Source organism: Hyperolius riggenbachi, chromosome 8 (assembly GCF_040937935.1).
Source record: "Hyperolius riggenbachi isolate aHypRig1 chromosome 8, aHypRig1.pri, whole genome shotgun sequence".
Lineage (NCBI taxonomy): Eukaryota > Metazoa > Chordata > Amphibia > Anura > Hyperoliidae > Hyperolius > Hyperolius riggenbachi.
Genome location: NC_090653.1, coordinates 255,664,372 through 255,683,175, shown reverse-complemented (window position 1 = coordinate 255,683,175; position 18,804 = coordinate 255,664,372). Strand labels below are relative to the sequence as shown.

Sequence of the window (18,804 nt, the reverse complement as noted above, 5' to 3'; positions counted from 1 at the left end):
CCTCTTCACTCCTCTTCAGTGCAGCTCATCCTTGCACCATGCAGCCAATCACCATGAGGCTCCAGTCTCTTGATTTCATGTGACAGGGACATAAGCTGCCTGGTGATTGGCTGCATGGCGGGGCGATGAGTTGCACTGAAGTGAAACATCCTGCCACTAGGAACATGTAATGTATAATATGCTGCTGCTTCTGCTGCTCTGCATGATGTACAGGTGCGGGTCCCCCCATGTCAGCTGAGCTAAATCAGCTCAAAGGTGGTAAGAGGTACCAGGAGTGTATAAATCTGAGTTAAAAACAAATGAAGGAGAAAAAGGGGGAGGTGGCTTACCTCAATAATGACAAATTCATATATAAATATAAATAATTTTTCATAAACACATGTAACGTGTTTCGTGGGTCTCTGCTCACTTCCTCGGGCCAAAAGGTTTCCCAAGCCAGATGTAGAGAGCTTCTAAATGAGAAGCGCTCTGCACTTGGCTTGTGAAACCTTTTGGCACTGTATTTGGCTTGAGGAAGAGGATAGAGACCCATGAAATCGGATCAGTGAATAATGGCGCACAGCGCCTATGCATAAAAATGGCGCCGCATTAAAAAGATACGCTTATCGCTATTTATCGTTAGTACTGCATAATAATGGCGCACAGGGCAAAAAAGAAGAAAAACGGCACACACTAACGTTATTTATCAATAGTGGCACACACTAACGTTATTTATCAATAGTGCCGTTCATTTGCCAAACAGCAGACGTTATTGCCCACAGTAACGTTATTTATCAATAGCGCCCTTCATAAGCCAAACTGCATACGTTATTTAACTGCAAAATGGTGAATGGATTTAATGTAACACTGTCAAGGTTAGGGTTAGGCACCACTGGGGGAGGGGGAGTCTTAGGGTTAGGCACCATCAGGGGGGGTCTTAGGGTTAGGCACCACCAGGGGGTGGTTAGGGCTAGGCACCACCAGGGGGGTGGTTAGGGCAAGGCACCACCAGGGGGGTGGTTAGGATTAGGAACCACCAGGGGGGTGGTTAGGATTAGGCACCGCCAGGGGGGTCTTAAGGTTAGGCACCACCAGGGGGGTCTTAGGGTTAGGCACCACCAGGGGGGTCTTAGGGTTAGGCACCACCAGGGGACGGTTAGGGTTAGGCACCACCAGGGTGGTGGTTAGGGTTAGGCACCACCAGGGTGGTGGTTAGGGTTAGGCACCACCAGGGGGGTCTTAGGGTTAGGCACCACCAGGGGGGTGGTTAGGGTTAGGCACCACCAGGGGGGTGGTTAGGGTTAGGCACCACCAGGGGGGGTTTAGGGGTTAGAGATAGGTACAGAAAGGGTTCTGTGTGTTAACGCTAATAACAATAAGGCTTTAACGTTAAATAACAATAAGGCTTTAACGTTAAATAGCGATAAGCGGCAAACAGATTAGCGGCAACACCGTGCGCCATTATTCGCAGGCGCCATTTTCTGATGGATCCCACGAAATGCGTTGCCTTTGCTTATTAAATTTGTCGTTATTGAGGTAAGCCACATCTCCCTTTTTCTCTTTTAATTGTTTTTAACTCAGCTTTATACACTCCTGGGTGCCTCTTACACCCTTTGCGTATGTTACCCTGCTTGTAAGGGCTAAGTCTAGTCACCACGTGGCTGACTCCGCCTACCAGGACCTTACTGATGTTTTATGATGATGAGTGCGACCATCGCCACCAAGTGTGACCGCTGCCCTAATGTTCAGTTATAAGAAAAAAAAAACAGATATGTTGCGTGCTCAACCATGAGGATTTGCACCACACCTTACTAGACGGTTACCATGAAGACGATATTCGCCACTTGGAAGATGATTGACTGTCCGCCAAGGTCCTCCACACTGAGCACTCCTGAGGGGGAGGAGACAATAAACAATATTATATGGTACACACATTATACTACTGCAGGATCATCCACAAGGCAACCCAGGTGCCTGGGGCCTAGCAGATGTCAAGGGGCCTGGCGGCCACCTTTTGAGACCTTTCCTACTTCAGCTTACTGAAAAGACTATTATGGGGAGCCACAGCTACTACCTACCTTGCCTTGGACCCTATTTTGTCTTAATCCTTCGTTGTGGCAGGCAGGCAGCCCCCCCCCCCCTTCTCTTAAGGCTCTTATCCACGTCCCAATGTTGTGCGTGATTCTTCCGTTAACTGGTGATTTTTTTTGAGCGACAAGCGATCGTTTCCGCGATCTCACAACGTGGGTACGAGAGCACGATTAGGCGAATTAAGCTTTGTGTTGCGCAGGGATAGTGACTATCATAGTGGATGGGATCTTTAAAGCTCCGACAACTCCCACGCAAAGTGCCGCGATCATTTGAACTCTCGTTAGCGGCCGTTGTGTGAGATGGACAACATCAACTGCTTTTATCTATAAACACATCCACTGACAATGTGATAAACGTAAGCAAGAGCGCACCGCTGGTGCAATAACGTTTTTTACTTCGGTCAATCACGCTGATATAAGTTGCACTTTCAGTGTATAGGAAGTCAATGCGCCTGTCAGGCCTGCCGTCTATCCACTCCTGTGTCCCGCGCTTGGCCAGAGCAGCGGAACGCGTTGGTGTCAGCGTAGGAGTCGGAGGTGGTGGGCGGAGCCTGGACGCGGAGATGCCGTCTGACGTCACAACGTTTCGGCGTAGACCACGCCTTCATCAGGAGGACCTGGCCAAGAGCGGGACACAGGAGTGGATAGACGGCAGGCCTGACAGGCGCATTGACTTCCTATACAATGTAAGTGCAACTTATATCAGCGTGATTGACCGAAGTAAAAAACGTTATTGCACCAGCGGTGCGCTCTTGTTTTCTTTTATCCTTTTTGTCAGATTCGCTGGCACCATCCAGCTTCTGGAGCAGCACGCATCTGTCCACCATCAACCTAAGACAGCGCAGGGATTGTTCTTTCTAATGTCATAAACGTGACTGGCTAAAAGTATAGCCAGTATAACAAGTTAGAACACTTTACTGAAGGATAACATGTAGATATACAGTAAATCATACACCAACCTCAGGTAATGCGGCTTACTTAGAACAGGAAGAAGACAGAGTGAATACAGGCAGTGGCACAGGTAGAGGTCAAAGGGGCCCCATAGCAAAATTTTCATAGGGCCCTCAGATGTAGGCACACTTAAGCAATGGATCCTGCCCCTACCCTCTGGATATGAGTTAACTGGGCTATTTACATTCTCATGCAATCAACACTGCATATAGTCCATGGACACCAGGATTGCTCAAATCCAAATCCGGCAGATATCCGGATAATTCTATCCGGATACCTCCCAGTAAAGCTTTGCGGGGGGGGGGGCAATCTTACCTAAATGACGTCTTCTTCGGTCCGTACGCGTCGCCTCCCACGATGCGCTCCAAACGCCGCATGCGCCGGTCACGTGACTACAAACACTTCCTACTTCAACCCGGAAGGAGGAAGTGTTTGTAGTTACGTGACCGGCGCATGCAGCGCTTGGAGCGCATCGTGGGAGGTGACGCGTACGGACCGAAGAAGACGTCATTTAGGTAAGATTGACCCCCCCCCCCCCCCTGCAAAGCTTTACTGGGAGGTATCCGGATAGAACTATCCGGGTATCTCCCGAATTCGGATTTGAGCAAGCCTGATGGGCACTGAGACAAAGTAAGAGAGTGGAAAAACACAAGAAAGTTAATGGTGAATACATTTACTATCTCCTGGGCCCCCTATGCTCCAGGGCCCCAAAGCATCTGCTATGGCTGCTATGGCTATTGCTACGCCTCTGAATACAGGAAATGACAATCCCATTCAGATTACTATCCCGTAATACACATAGTGACATCTTGTGGTTGTTTTACAATACTGCAGTTTAAGGTAACTGTTGTAAAATCTCTAACAAAACCGACCTGCTAGTATGATCCCGATTTCAAACGTCCACCACTCAATACACAGCATGAACATGCTGGGGATGGCCAGTCGGATGAAAGCACCCCACTCCTCGAAGCAAGCTGTAGACCACCCTAAATGGGAATTCTACTGTTAAAACTGCTTTTCATTCAGTTCAGCATTATACATTGAAACAATGAAATAGTGAGGGTCGTCTTCTACGAATTACGATTACGCAAAATTTTGCATACATTTTTGCAATTACTGCCTTACGTAATTACGATTTGGACTTGCAACTGATTTTGTGTAATCCAATCATAATTTTGCATAATTATTTATATACATAATATAAGCATACATAAATACATAAGTACCGTATTTATTTGTATTTGTTCATGGGTAATTATTTGCCCAATTTTGGCACCCCCAAGAATCCTATGAGATGATTAGACATATAGAGTTTATTTATGTTGAGGGAATGTTTTGTGATATGTTTGATTTATTTATTTATTTATTTTATTTAATTTATGGTACTTACAATTGTTTTGTTTAGCTATTAATATAGGGTAAAAAGATTCTCACATTACAGCTTCCAAATCTCCTTCCAAGACTTGTTGACTGATTATTAAACTCCGTTAGACATCATAGGCCCAATCCAATACACTTTTTCTCCCAAGTTTTCTCTTAGGAGATAATTATTTTTCATCTTCTACTTAAAATAAATTTTCATCACGCTGCAACTGAAAAAAGTACCAAAAAGTAGGTAAAAAAGTCCTGTCAAAATTAGTGTTTTCTTGCTTGCTATATACTAGAGCTGAACCATACAGTAAAAACGGGGGTGCAGGCATTGGGATGTGGGATGCGAAAGTTTGGGCAAACCTGTTAATCATCATCATTTTTCTGTATAAATAGTTGGTTGTTATGATAAAAAATGTCACTTAAATATATCATATAGGAGAGACACACAGTGATATTTGAGAAGTGAAATGAAGTGTATTGGATTTACAGAAAGTGGGCAATAATTGTTTAAATGAAATTAGGCAGGTGCATAAATAATAATATAATAATAATAATCCGAACATTTGTATAGCGCTTTTCTCCTGTCGGACTCAAAGCGCTCAAGAGCTGCAGCCACTGGGACGCGCTCAAAAGGCCACCCTGCAGTGTTAGGGTGTCTTGCCTTGAACTCCTTACTGAATAGGAACTGACCTAGCCAGGATTCAAACCCTAGTCTCCCGTGTCAAAGGCGGTGCCCTTAACCAATACACTATCCAGCCACTGTATTTGGGCACCACAAAAAAGAAATGAAATCAATATTTAGTAGATCCTCCTTTTGCAGAAATTACAGCCTCTAAACGCTTCCTGAAGGTTCCAATAAGAGCTGGATACTGGTTGAAGGTATTTTGGATCATTCCTCTTTACAAAACATCTCTAGTTCATTCAGGTTTGATGGCTTCCGAGCATGTACAGCTCTCTTTAACTTACATCACAGATTTTCAATTATATTCAGGTCTGGGGACTGAGATGGCCATTCCAGAACATTGTACTTGTTCCTCTGCATGAATGCCTTAGTGGATTCTGAGCAGTGTTTAGGGTCGTTGTCTTGTTGAAAGATCCAGCTTCAGCTTTGTCACTGATTCCTGGACATTGGTCTCCAGAATCTGCTGATACTGAGTGGAATCCATGCGTCTCTCAACTTTGACAAAATTCCCAGTCCCTGCACTGGCCACACAGCTCCACAGCGTGGTGGAACCACCACCATATTTTGATGTAGGTAGCAGGTGTTTTTTAGTTTCATCAGTCCACAGCACCTTATTCCAAGATGAAGCTGGCTTGTCCGAATGTGCTTTAGCATACCTCAAGCGGCTCTGTTTGTGCTGTGGGTGGAGATAAGGCTTCATCTGCATCACTTTTGCATACAGCATCTGCTTGTGTAACGTGCGCCGAATGGTTGAACGATGCACAGTGACTCCATCTACAGCAAGATGATGTTGTAGGTCTTTGGTGCTGGTCTGTTGGTTGCCTCTGACTATTCTCACCATTCGTCGCTTCTGTCTATCCGAGATTGGTCTGCCACTTCAAACCTTAACTTGAACTGAGCTTGTGGTCTTCCATTTCCTCAATATGTTCCTAACATACAGCTGAAATCTCTGAGACAGCTTTCTTTATCCTTCCCCTAAACCATGATAGTGAACAATCTTTGTCTTCAGGTCATTTGAGAGTTGTTTTGAGACCCCCATGTTGCTATTCTTCAGAGAAAATTAAAAGAGGAGGGAAGCTTACAATTGACCCTCCTTGAATACTCTTTCTCATAATTGGATTCACCTGTGTATGTAGGTCAGGGGTCACTGAGCTTTCCAAGTCAAATTGAGTTCCAATAATTAGTTCTAAAGGTTTTGGAATCAATAAAATGACAATTTTTGCACCTGCCTAATTTTGTTTAAACAATTATTGCGCACTTTCTATAAATCCAATAAACCTAATTTCACTTCTCAAATATCACTGTGTGTGTCTCTCCTATATGATATATTTAACTGACATTTTTTATCGTAACAACCAACGATTTATACAGGAAAATCATGACAATTAACAAGGTTGCCCAAACTTTCGCATCCCACTGTATATGAAGTAGTCCTCATGCCCACCACTCCCCCCATTCTACTCCGTCCTCCTGATTTCATGTGCAAATGCCCTTGGCAGCTACTTCCTGGTCGGCCGGGTTGGGCATTAGTGCGCAGGCCCAGCTGTGTGCGTCATAGATTGTGTACTGCTCGAGGCCGGAGCGCTTTGTGCATTATATAGTCATGACGTCATATGCATGCGCAGTGCCCTCCCGGCTGCAGGCACACGATCAAGGATGCGCATGGCTGGGCCACAGTCTGCGCACTAATGCCCAACCCGGCCGACCAGGAAGTAGCTGCCGACTCCGAGGGGCATTTGTGCAAGAATGGAGGGGGACGGAGGAGAACGGGGGGAGCAGTGGGCACATTTTTACTGTATGGTTCAGCTCTGGTATCCTTTAAAAGGCATTTTATTAATAAGATGTGAAAATCACCCAGGAAAAAAAGTGAATTGGATCGGGCCCTGTGGCCCATATCTTATTAAGTTTTCTTCTAAATTTTCTCAGTTGCTCTAAGTTAAAACGGAAAGAAAACTGATTTTCAAAGTAAGTCCCATGTTTTCCTATGGCACCTTTCACACTTAACACGTTTTAACTGAAATCTTCTTCCCAATGCACTGCTATTGAAAAAACGCGTACCAACGCACACTAACGCGTACCAACTGATTAAGTGTAAAAGGGGCCTTAGCCTGCACAGGAAGCATAAGAAGAACGTGATCACATGATTGCTGTAGACACATTATGAGGGCATTCTGAGTGCTTTTCTGAGTGCATTTAAAAAAAAATGCTCCCTTTGACTTTCCTTAAAATTGCGGTAAATTTTTTTTTGCCGAAAAATCACAAATGCGTCGATTTTACAGCTATTTTACAGTGATTTTAATGTAAGTCAATGGAAGCATTTAAAAAAAAAAAAAAGCTCAGAAAATGCTAAGGGTCAGAAAAGCTAAAGTGCTCACAGTGTGTCTACAGCATGAGGGCTCAAACCCACTAGCAGCTTTTTCTAAGCGCTAGTGATTTGAAAAAGCTCTTGCTAATGCAATGCTATGGGGGATTTTTATAAAATCACATCGCTCAAGTGGGATCACACTCATAGCATTACATTAGCAAGAGCTTTTCAAGTGCTTAGAAATGGTCTAGTAATGTACTGCTAGTGGGTTCCAGGCCTAACCGCTGATTTAACCGCGTACGTTAAAAAGGGGCGCTGGGAAAAAAGGGCGCCGGGTTTTTAACGATAAGCATGGATAACGTTTAAAAATGTATTGTACTGTATTTCGTTTAAAATTAATGTTTTTTAAAGTTATAAATCATTAAATAATGTGCATTAAATCGGCAATTGTAAAAACGTTAATCTTTCGTTTAAATACTGAAACGTATAATAACGTTAAAAAAAAAAATTACTAAGTAACCCTCCCTGTACCTACCCCTAACCCCTAGACCCCCCTGTTGATGCCTAAACCTAAGACCCCCCCTGTTGGTGCCTAAGTAACCCTCCCTGTACCTACCCCTAACCCCTAGACCCCCCTGTTAGTGCCTAAACCTAAGACCCCCCTGTTGGTGCCTAAACCTAAGACCCCCCTGTTGGTGCCTAAACCTAAGACCCCCCTGTTGGTGCCTAAACCTAAGACCCCCTGTTGGTGCCTAAACCTAAGACCCCCCCTGTTGGTGCCTAAACCTAAGACCCCCCTGTTGGTGCCTAAACCTAAGACCCCCCTGTTGGTTTTTTCGTTGAAAAATAATGTAAAAAAAAATGTACTGTTTTTCGTTTAAAAATAATGTTTGAAAAAAAATATTGTACTGTTTTTCGTTTAAAAATAATATTTAAAAATGTATAAATCATTAAATAATGTGTAATCATGAGAAGCAGTAATAAAACATTAAGTCTCCGGGCGCCGCTTTTAAAACGTTATTTTTCAACGGCGCCCTTTTTTCCTATCGGGCGCCCATTAAACGATATTTATTATAGGAGTGAATGGCGGCGCCCGATTTGTCCACTAGCCTCAGGCGCCCGAATTTACTGTTTCCGATTTAACCAATTATATGTTTCTCCATTAGACTTCTACCCGACCCCACTAACTAAATGGTTTATGTCTCTGCAATGATGTAAGACAAGATCGTGCGGTCGGTACCTCCCCAGGTTTCCACATACAGTTTCTTCCACACGATGTAGGCAAATAAGAGAATGGCCTGCAGGTACTGAGAGATGGTGTTGGCCCAAGCTGAGCCCCTGTGGATAGAAACAAAGGACGGTTTACTCCATTCCCTCCACTCTCTCACACACGGTCTCCCACAATCTGTGCTGCTACAGCTACTGAGGGTCCTCCTCTTTACCCGAGTCTTACCCATCCCTTGTCTCTGTCTTATGTCATACCCAAAGGGCACCAATTTGGCAGAGGAGCCAGGCCATGGCACAGTGGCAGAGGCATCTAGTGGCTTCACGTAATGATCAGGGCTGGTTCAAGGGGCCCTTTGGCCCTGGGACTGCAAACTACAGCGTTGCCCCCCCCCCCCCCCCACATTGCCCTTCTGCTCCCCGGGGCCCTGCTGCAAGTATATTAGCAGCCTCCTTCTCTATGACCCGGCGCGTCATGTGTAAGCACACGCCGGGTCATAGAGAAGGAGGGAGACAGCGTGTCTCCGAGTGCAGCCGCTGCCCACCCGCTCACCCGCCGGGAATAAGGTAATTATGGCTGCTAATATACTTGCAGCAGGGCCCCGGGGAGCAGTGTGAGTGGGTGGGGAAAGAAAATATAGCAGGGTCGGCGCTGCTGGAGCCTCAGCAGAGGTCGGGGCCCCGGGGCTATTGCCCCCTTTGCCTCTATGGTAGCGCGGCCCTTAAATGAGAGAGTCATGAAGAGGAGACGCTGCAACAGGCGTGCAGTGTCGTGAAGAAAGTAACTGTTCCAGCACACTCCGCTCGCAAACACACTGCATGGGGAAGGGGGTAGGGAATACTGCCTAATACAGGGGGTACATCTGGCTATCAATACTGGGGGCTACCTAATACAAGGGGGCATATATAGTTATCTATACTGGGGAGGGGGGCTTCCTAACACAGGGGGCACATCCAGCTTTCTATACTAGGGAGACAGGCTACCTAATCCTGGGGGCACATACTTCTATCTATGGTGCGTGGGGGAGACCTACTTAATACTGGGGGCATATCTGGCTATCTATACTGGGGGGGGGGGGGCAACCTAATACTGGGGGCACATCTGACTATACTGGGGAGGGGGACACCTAATACTGGGGGCATATCTGGCTATCTATCTTGAGTAGAGGGGCAACATAATACTGGGGACACATCTGACTAGACTGGGGAGGGGGGCACCTAATACCGCGGGCCTATTTGACTATACTAGGGTTCGTATTAGGCTACCTAATACTGTACAGTACTGGGGGCATTGTGCTACCTATACAGGGGGATGGGGGGCTGCCTAATACTGGGGGTACATCTGGCTATTTATACTGGGGAGGGGGGCTACCTAATTCTGGGGTCACATCTGCTACCTATACTGGGGTGGGGGCACTTTGGAATCTCTGCCCCTGGTGCTGCAGAACTTGCCCTCAGCCCTGTTTGGTTGGCAGCAATAACATTGCTCCCAACTGTCCCTCTTTTGGAGGGACAGTCCCTCTTTGGGAGCCTTGTCCCTCTGTCCTCCTCATTTGTCCCTCTTTCTATGTAAATATATATTTCTCTACTAAAAAATGTATTTGATTGACTCTAAACTTTATTCCCATCCTTTAAATTGATATATTACTAATTTCAAAATGTTAATATCAAGGAAAATGAACCAGGATACAAATGACCAGCGTGGTTTGAATTATAAAACAACATATTTTTCTTATGAAATCTTTATGGTTTGCGTGATTAGGGGTGTGATAGAGGTGTGATTAGGGGAGTGGCTTAAGTGTCCCTCTTTCTCATCTCAAAAAAGTTGGGAGGTATGGTAATAATATTGGTAGCAATAAAGACCCACTCTGGTCACTGGGAGAGGAGCCGATCTAACAGCAATAAATAATAACAGCAATAACTGCAAATCTTCTCAGACCCAGGAAGTGCAAGCTGGAAGCTGTCCTAACAAATGAAAACCACTGATCAATTAACTGGCAGCTTCCTTAACTAATCAGATGCCAGCTAACCGATCAGCAGTTAGAAGCTTGCTCTTCTCTAACCAAATATGGCCAATAAGTGCTGATCAGATGTAACAACAACAACAGATAAATAAATGAATAAATAAAACATGAAATAAATGTTTTTTTTTATGAGAAGGGAACTTACGTGACCCCCAGGCCAAGCACATACAGGAAGACGTAATTGATGAGTGCATTGATGAGATTTGCTATAAATCCAGTTAGAACTTGAGGAAATATTATCCCCTACAAGCAGAAAGAACAGTTACACAACGAAAACACAACAAGGCTGATTCACTAAGTGGTTCTTCAGTCACGGGCTATTAAAGTTGGTAAAACGCTGTAGCCCTACAGCAGCACTGATTTATTTTTAAGTGAGAGGAGTATGAAGTCTGACGTTGCAATATTTGTTTGCTTTTAAAAAAGGGGGTATCGGCTACTGATTGGTGTGAAGTTCAGTCCTTTAAGGTGCGCACATATCCATGCGCGATCAAAGTCACCTGTAAAGATTGTGCTCTGTTGTTAGGGTGACACTGCAGGGAACAAGCATTATATTGCCCAGGTATAGTTGAGTACAGATCAATAGAGAGGGAGCGTGTGACGATACAAGATGGAAAAGCTTCTGATAGGCAGGAAAAGTGTCAGAACCAGTGATGAGCGAAAATGCAAATATTCTTTTCGCCGAAAAAAGCACAAATCTCTTTTCGACGGGCGATTTTTTTGATCGAATATTTTCACGTTAATTTTCGCCTAATGCCCGTTATTTTCGCGTTAAATACATAGTTTATCACGTACGTATTTCCGCGTAGTCGTAGTACCGCTATGCGAAGCTTCGCCCGTTACACATAGTTGACGTATGTATTGTGAAGTCAACTATGCGTGCGGTAACTGCGTCTATACGGATCATTGCACATGCGTAGAAATATTATTGCCCTTCTATACCTATACTATTCCGCATTGTAAGGTAGAATGTACGCATGTATTAGTTCACCCATGCACATATTTAGCGGATTATTGTGGAAATTTTTCCGCATAAGGGCATAAGCGTCCGCATACAGCAAAGTTTCTTTAATTTTCGCTTTTGGTCAAAAACGTGAATATTTCTGAAGATTTTCGCGAAAATTCGCAGAATTCAAATACAGGATTTTCGATGCGAAAATTACTTGGGCAAAAATACGCAAGCATCACTGGTGGCACAGAACATTGCCTTAGCCCGTTGCTATTTTGCCATTGTTGTATATAGATCTGGCGATGTCATCACGGGCAGGCCCAGTCCGCCCATGATGCCAAGTGAGGCGACTTCCTCAGGCGGCAGAAGTCTGGGGGCAGCACCAAGCAGAAACAGGAAGTGAAGAGAGTGCCTGGCCAACCTATACTGCGGGCAACTGTACCTAGCTAACCTATACTGGGGACAACTGTGCCTAGCTACCAACATTTGGGGCACCTACCTATACCAAGAGTGGGTTTTTCGGGGGCTCACCGCAGCTATAACGTGCGGTGCAAATTGTTGGTTGCTGTGCAATCATTCCAATTCTGAAAGGAGGGGGGATGCGCATCCTCACAAGTTTGCCTCAGGCAACAAAAAGTCTAGCACCGGCCCTGATCATGGGACACCTGCACATGTGCTAAGTTATTGGCCCAGATGCTTTCCTCTAGCATGTGTACAAGGCTAAACTTCTACACATTTCTGAAAAAGTGATGGTGAGCACATTACACACAAGGGGTTGATATGCATTATATATGTTGTCCAAATTTAAAGTTCCTATAGAAAGCACTCTATCACATAGTCCAGTGAACAAGTGATTTAATTAATCCTTTAATCCACCCCGAAGCATGGAAGACAGATCGTGACAAAAAAAGAGTCCCATCCATGAGTGACCACTGCCACCTCACCCTTAAAGGGAACCTAAACTGAGAGGGATTTGGATTTTTCCTTTTAAACAATACCAGTTGCCTGGCAGCCATGCTGATCTCTTTGGCTGCAGTAGTGGCTGAATCACACACCTGAAACAAGCATGCAGCTAATCCAGTCTGAATTCAGTCAGAGCACCTGATCTGCATGCTCGTTGAGGGGCTGTGGCTGAAAGTATCAGAGACACAGGATCAGCTGGAGAGTCAGGCTACTGGTATTATTTTAAAGAGAACCCGAGGCGGGGTTCTCACAACAAAATCCACATACAGAGGCTGGCTCTGCCTATAGAGCCCAGCCTCTGTTGCTAATCAGATCCCCCTTAAATCCCCCCTGTGCTTAGCCAGACCCCATAAATTACAGCCGCGCTGTGCGGCTGTGTTTACCTTTCTAACGTCAGGTTCCCTTTAAGACAAGGCACTCACCTTTAGTATATGACCCTCTACAAGATAGGTCTGCAGTGCTTCTGGGGTATTGTGCACCCCCCACCTATCTTGGACTCTCCCCCTCAGCTTCTTTGGTCTTAGGTCTTTATATGCATAACACCTCAAAGACAAAAGTTTGCAGCCATCACAGCGTAAAACCATAATCGGCACTTTCAGCGCCCCTGATGAGTCACTACTACATTACTAGTGACGAAACCGGTCAGGTGGGACCACAGAAACAGGACAGTGTGCCAGGTTTGGCGCTTGGATAGCGCAACCGGGAGTCAGCAAGAGGGCCTACGCAGGTGGTTGAGCCTGTAAAAACTCTGAGCATGCAAGTGTGCGTTTTTAATATAAATAAAATCCTGTTATGATGTCATGAGGGGATCCTTGTGTTGTCACGGTCTGTCTTCCATGCTTCGGTTGGATTGGAGGATTCATTTCTAATTGAATCACTTGTGAACTATATCAATCAGATTAGAAGAAGGAGATGGGCACAGCTGCTAAAATACCCTTTATTGTGGCTGGGTTGACACAAAAAAAGCTTACAGCAGTGGGGGGAAGGACAAGTCTGACAGCTGTTTCGTAGGGACTAGCCCTGCTTCATCAGAGGTCTCTGATGCCCATCTCCTTCTTCTCTTCTGATTGAAATCATGGACTACCATTGGAACACGCTGCAGGTAAGCCCAGTGTGGCAGTATCCACCCCTGCTGCATTTCATGCAAGTGCTTTCTCCTCTCCATATTTGCATTGACTTGTGAACTATATGATAGAGCATATCCATATGCACTGTTTTATTATTTTAGAAGCGCACCACCTTCATTGGTTAAACGCTTACTTTAAGAACAGTGTTTTATTAGTATAACATGTATGTTGTAATCCCACTGCAACAATCAGGGCCAGTTCTCTAATAAAGCAGGGTGAAACATTTGCATCAATCGCAGAGATTACAGGGGCGGCATGTTTGTACTGTGTGCTTACACTTACAGCATGCAGTCAGAGTAGGAGAAGAAGCAAGAGGAGAGTGAGGGGAAGAGGTCATCATTGGGGAAAAGCAGCTTGTTGTGCTGTGTGAGGAGTCTGACAGTGAGGAGGGGGGAGGCAGGAGAGCAGCAGTGTTTCATTTGACTTGCACAGCAGATGGGAGGAGGTGGCACTGTTGCCCTGACTGAGGAGGAATAGAGGACGGCCGACTGGCTGAGGGTGAGCAGATTGTTTGTCACAGACTCGCAGCCAGCCAGCCAGCCAGCCAGCCAGCCAGCCAGCCAGTGTGTTATTGTGTCTAGCTGCAGCATGTCATGTCTCAAGTTGTTCCATCTGCTCCCTTACTGATTTAGAACATTAAATGAGTAAGTCATTGGGTGCTGTGCGATCATTTCAAATTCCGGGGGGGGGGGGGGGGATGACTGCATCCTCACAAGTTTGCCGTAGTCAGCAAAAAGTCTAGAACCGGCCATGGTAACAATAATGTGCACAGGGTGCCTGCAGTGCGCTAGAACAATGGAAAGCACAATTTTATTTATTTATTTATTGTATTTATAAAGCGCCAACATATTACGCAGCGCTGAACATTAATTTAGGTTACAGACAATATTTAGGGGTGACATACAGCAATATGACAATACAGGAATAATAGAAAACCAGATCACACGGCACAGTATGAGTGCCAGGTAATGCTTAGTCATTGGATTGAGCATGTAGATTAGGCAAGTTAGTTTCACTCAGATGCATAGCATGGGTTCACAGTAATGGAGGTGCATGATCAGGTAGGACACAAAAGGAGGAGGCTTTATGTAGGCTTTATGTAGGAGTCTGTAACAACCAGAAGCCTGAAATACGATGGGCGGCTGGCAGGTCACCGCACTCTGCACTGCTTTAGTAAATAAGCTATGTTTGCTCTGTGTACTTGGATGGAGATCTGATGTTTTTCTGGCATTCTGCCTGGTCTGATGATCTCTGCAAACTGCTAAATTACATCAGTGAACACTGAACAAAAGTTGGAAAACACCCCCAAAAATTAAACTGGACAGCTATGGAGAGTAACATATATGTGTATCTGCCCCATAATCTGCGCTCTATTTATATATAATAACTGGACCATGGACAGGGCCGGCACTTCCATAGAGGCAAAGGGGGCAATTGCCCCAGGGCCCCAGAACCTGTGGAGGCCTGCCAAGGTCCCCCTCCTCCCCTCCCCCTCCTCCCATCCTCTATCTATGGTGACAAATGACATTGGGGTGAGGATGGTGTGTTGTCAGTGGTGTAGCTAAGAAGCTGTGGGCCCCAGTGCAGGTTTTGCATTGGGGGCTCCCCAAGTATGCTATAGATAACAACTGATACAACGCACCAAAACCAATCAATGACAACTACAGAGTCAGAGGTGCAAAAAGGGGATGGGAAACGGTGTGTTAATGATAACTACTATTGAAAGCATCTATAGAAGTGAATATTATCAGCACAGGACCAATAAAAAGCTAATACTGTGGTTGAGGGTGGGCCCCTCTAGCCCAAGGGCCCCGATGCGGTCTCTACCTCTGCACCCCCTATTGCTACGCCACTGTGAGTTGTAGCAAAAGGAGGTGAATAATGGGAACCCCAGGACCCCAAAAATGCTTTTTAGGGGACATATGATGGACACCTAATGATATTGTGTGAAGGGGGAGGGGGGTTGGATAAGGCCTGACAGCTGGCTCAGGGGCCGCCGCCCTGGGGGTTATTTGATTGGAAGGGGGTGTCGGGAGGCCCCTGACCTTACTTTTGCCCCAGGGCACCATTGTAGCTAGAACTGGCTCTGACCATGGTCTTCAGTATGTGTATTATTAGAACAATGTCCCCTTCCTCCCATATACTTCCTGTACTACTCACAGTTTTAGATAGAGTTCCTCCTCCCCCAGGCCTGAACGAGGCTGCCTGGCCAAGACAACGAACAAGACTACGAGGCCAAGATCAGCCACAACCATTACGATGAACTAGATTAGCCAGGTGTGGATGATTATTGTAAAGGTTGGAAGCAGGGAGTCAGGCAGAGCATTGTCAATTAGCAGCTAGGGGTCGGTAAGAGGAGATCAGGGAGAAGGTTGTCCATTAGCAGCCAGTGTAGGTAAGGGAAGATCAGGCAGACTGTTGTCCATTAGCTGCCAGGGTCGGTAAGAGACGATCAGGCAGTGCGTTGTCTATAAGCAGCCTGAGTTGGTAAGAGAAGGTTACAGAGCATTGTCTATTAGCAGAGGTTCTGGACTGGTAGCAGAGGTTAATAGTAGAAGATAGCGCAAAGGTTTGTGGACTGGTTGCGAAGGTCCGTAACAGAAAAAACATGGAAGAGGTTGTGGACTGGTAGCAGACGTTGGTAACAGAGGATCTGGCAAAGGTTTGTGGACTGGTAGCAGATAACAGAAGATCTTGCAGAGGTTTGTGGTCTGGTAGCAGATGTCAGTAACAGAAGATCTGGCAAAGGTTTGTGGACTGGTAGCAGAGGTCAGTAACAGAAGATCTGGCAGAGGTTTGTGGACTGGTAGCAGATGTCGGTAACAGAAGATCTGGCAGAGGTTTCCGGACTGGTAGCAGATTTTGGTAACAGAAGATCTGGCAGAGGTTTCTGGACTGGTAGCAGATGTCGGTAACAGAAGATCTGGCAGAGGTTTGTGGACTGGTAGCAGAGGTCAGTAACAGAAGATCTGGCAAAGGTTTGTGGACTGGTAACAGAGGTTAGTAACAGAAGATCACACAGAGGTTTGTGGACTGGTAGCAGAGGTCAGTAAAAGAAGATCACACAGATGTTTGTGGACTGGTAGCAGAGGTCAGTAATAGAAGATCACACAGATGTTTGTGGACTGGTAGCAGAGGTCAGTAATAGAAGATCACACAGAGGTTTGTGGACTGGTAGCAGAGGTCAGTAACAGAAGATCTGGCAGAGGTTTGTGGACTGGTAGCAGAGGTCAGTATTGTAACAGAAGATCTGGCAAAGGTTTGTGGACTGGTAGCAGAGGTCAGTAACAGAAGATCTGGCAGAGGTTTGTGGACTGGTAGCAGAGGTCAGTAACAGAAGATCTGGCAAAGGTTTGTGGACTGGTAGCAGAGGTCAGTAACAGAAGATCTGACAGAGGTTTGTGGACTGGTAGCAGAGGTCAGTAACAGAAGATCTGGCAAAGGTTTGTGGACTGGTAACAGAGGTCAGTAACAGAAGATCACACAGAGGTTTGTGGACTGGTAGCAGAGGTCAGTAACAGAAGATCACACAGATGTTTGTGGACTGGTAGCAGAGGTCAGTAACAGAAGATCTGGTAGATGTTTGTGGACTGGTAACAGAGGTCAGTAACAGAAGATCTGGTAGATGTTTGTGGACTGGTAGCATAGGTTGGAAATAGAAGATCTGGTAGATGTTTGTGGACTGGTAGCAGAGGTTGGTAACAGAAGATCTGGTAGATGTTTGTGGACTGGTAGCAGAGGTCGGTAACAGATGATCACACAGAGGTTTGTAGACTGGTAGCAGAGGTCAGTAACAGAAGATATGGAAGAGGTTGTGGACTGGTAGCAGAGGTCGGTAACAGAAGATCTGGTAGATGTTTGTGGACTGGTAGCAGAGGTCAGTAATAGAAGATCACATAGAGGTTTGTGGACTGGTAGCAAAGGTCAGTAATAGAAGATCACATAGAGGTTTGTGGACTGGTAGCAGAGGTCAGTAACAGAAGATATGGAAGAGGTTGTAGACTGGTAGCAGAGGTCAGTAACAGAAGATCTCGTAGATGTTTGTGGACTGGTCGCAGAGGTCAGTAACAGAAGATCACACAGATGTTTGTGGATTGGTAGCAGAGGTCAGTAACAGAAGATCACACAGATGTTTGTGGATTGGTAGCAGAGGTCAGTAACAGAAGATATGGTAGATGTTTGTGGATTGGTAGCAGAGGTCAGTAACAGAAGATCACACAGATGTTTGTGGACTGGTAACAGAGGTCAGTAACAGAAGATCTGGTAGATGTTTGTGGACTGGTAGCAGAGGTCAGTAACAGAAGATCACACAGATGTTTGTGGACTGGTAGCAGAGGCTCAGGTCAGAACCATTGCACAGAAGTTTGTGGACTGGTAGCAGAGTTTGGTAACAGAACAGCAGGCATTGAGTTGATATTTGCAACCGAGGACAGCATTAGAGGTTCAGGCAGGGTGTCAACCATCAGTAGCATAAGTCAGTGATAATCCATCAGATAGCATTCTGACAGTCAATACCAGCAGTTGGCAGCAAAGTATTAAACAAGTCCAGAGTAAAGTATCTAGAAGAGAGATAAACACACAGCCAGCAGGCCAGGTCAGTAGAGATCACATGGTCATTGGTCAAGCACAGGTCACAGCACTAAAGGCATTTTGCAGCAGCACACTGGATGTTCACTGGTCAAGGTTAGTATGTGGACACTTGCTCTGTGTTTATTTTGTATCGTGTACCTGATGTGTCTACTTCAGGCATAAAGTCAGGAAAACGTAGCTGTGATTATGTGCAGTGATAATGATTGTAGGATGGGCACTGTACCTGGTTCTGCAAATATTTTGCTTCTAGTTGGAAAATAAATGAGGCCTTTGAAAAAAGAAAGAAAAGAACAATTAATATCTGTAAGGAATTGTTTTTTGTTACTTTTAAGCCACAGATTAATTCCTGGCTGCATCTCCCACAACACTTTGCTCTGTGCAGCTCCAAAAGATGTTTTACAGTTAACATCTCTTAAAGATTGCAGGAAGTGTCTTGGACTGATAATCAAATATGACATTTGTAAATTTTAGGTTTTTGTTGGTTCAAAGGTGTTAGCAATAAAACTCCTGAATAATAATATCCAGACTGTATTTAGGCTGAATAAGCTAATG

At 45.4% G+C, this 18,804-nt stretch overlaps 1 protein-coding gene across 4 annotated transcripts in view; it reads right to left on the bottom strand.

The window, feature by feature from the left end:
• The window catches only part of LOC137527775 (multidrug and toxin extrusion protein 1-like), a 153,411-nt gene that overhangs the window by 29,642 nt on the left and 104,965 nt on the right, over positions 1-18,804 (bottom strand). For all 4 annotated transcript variants that reach the window (XM_068248657.1, XM_068248655.1, XM_068248659.1 and 1 more), the window contains 5 exons: positions 18,476-18,520; positions 10,772-10,869; positions 8,619-8,716; positions 3,893-4,006; positions 1,803-1,870 (listed from right to left, as the gene is read on the bottom strand). In XM_068248657.1, coding sequence (XP_068104758.1) covers positions 1,803-1,870; positions 3,893-4,006; positions 8,619-8,716; positions 10,772-10,869; positions 18,476-18,520 — 423 coding nt within the window. The remainder of the gene's footprint in view (positions 1-1,802; positions 1,871-3,892; positions 4,007-8,618; positions 8,717-10,771; positions 10,870-18,475; positions 18,521-18,804) is intronic.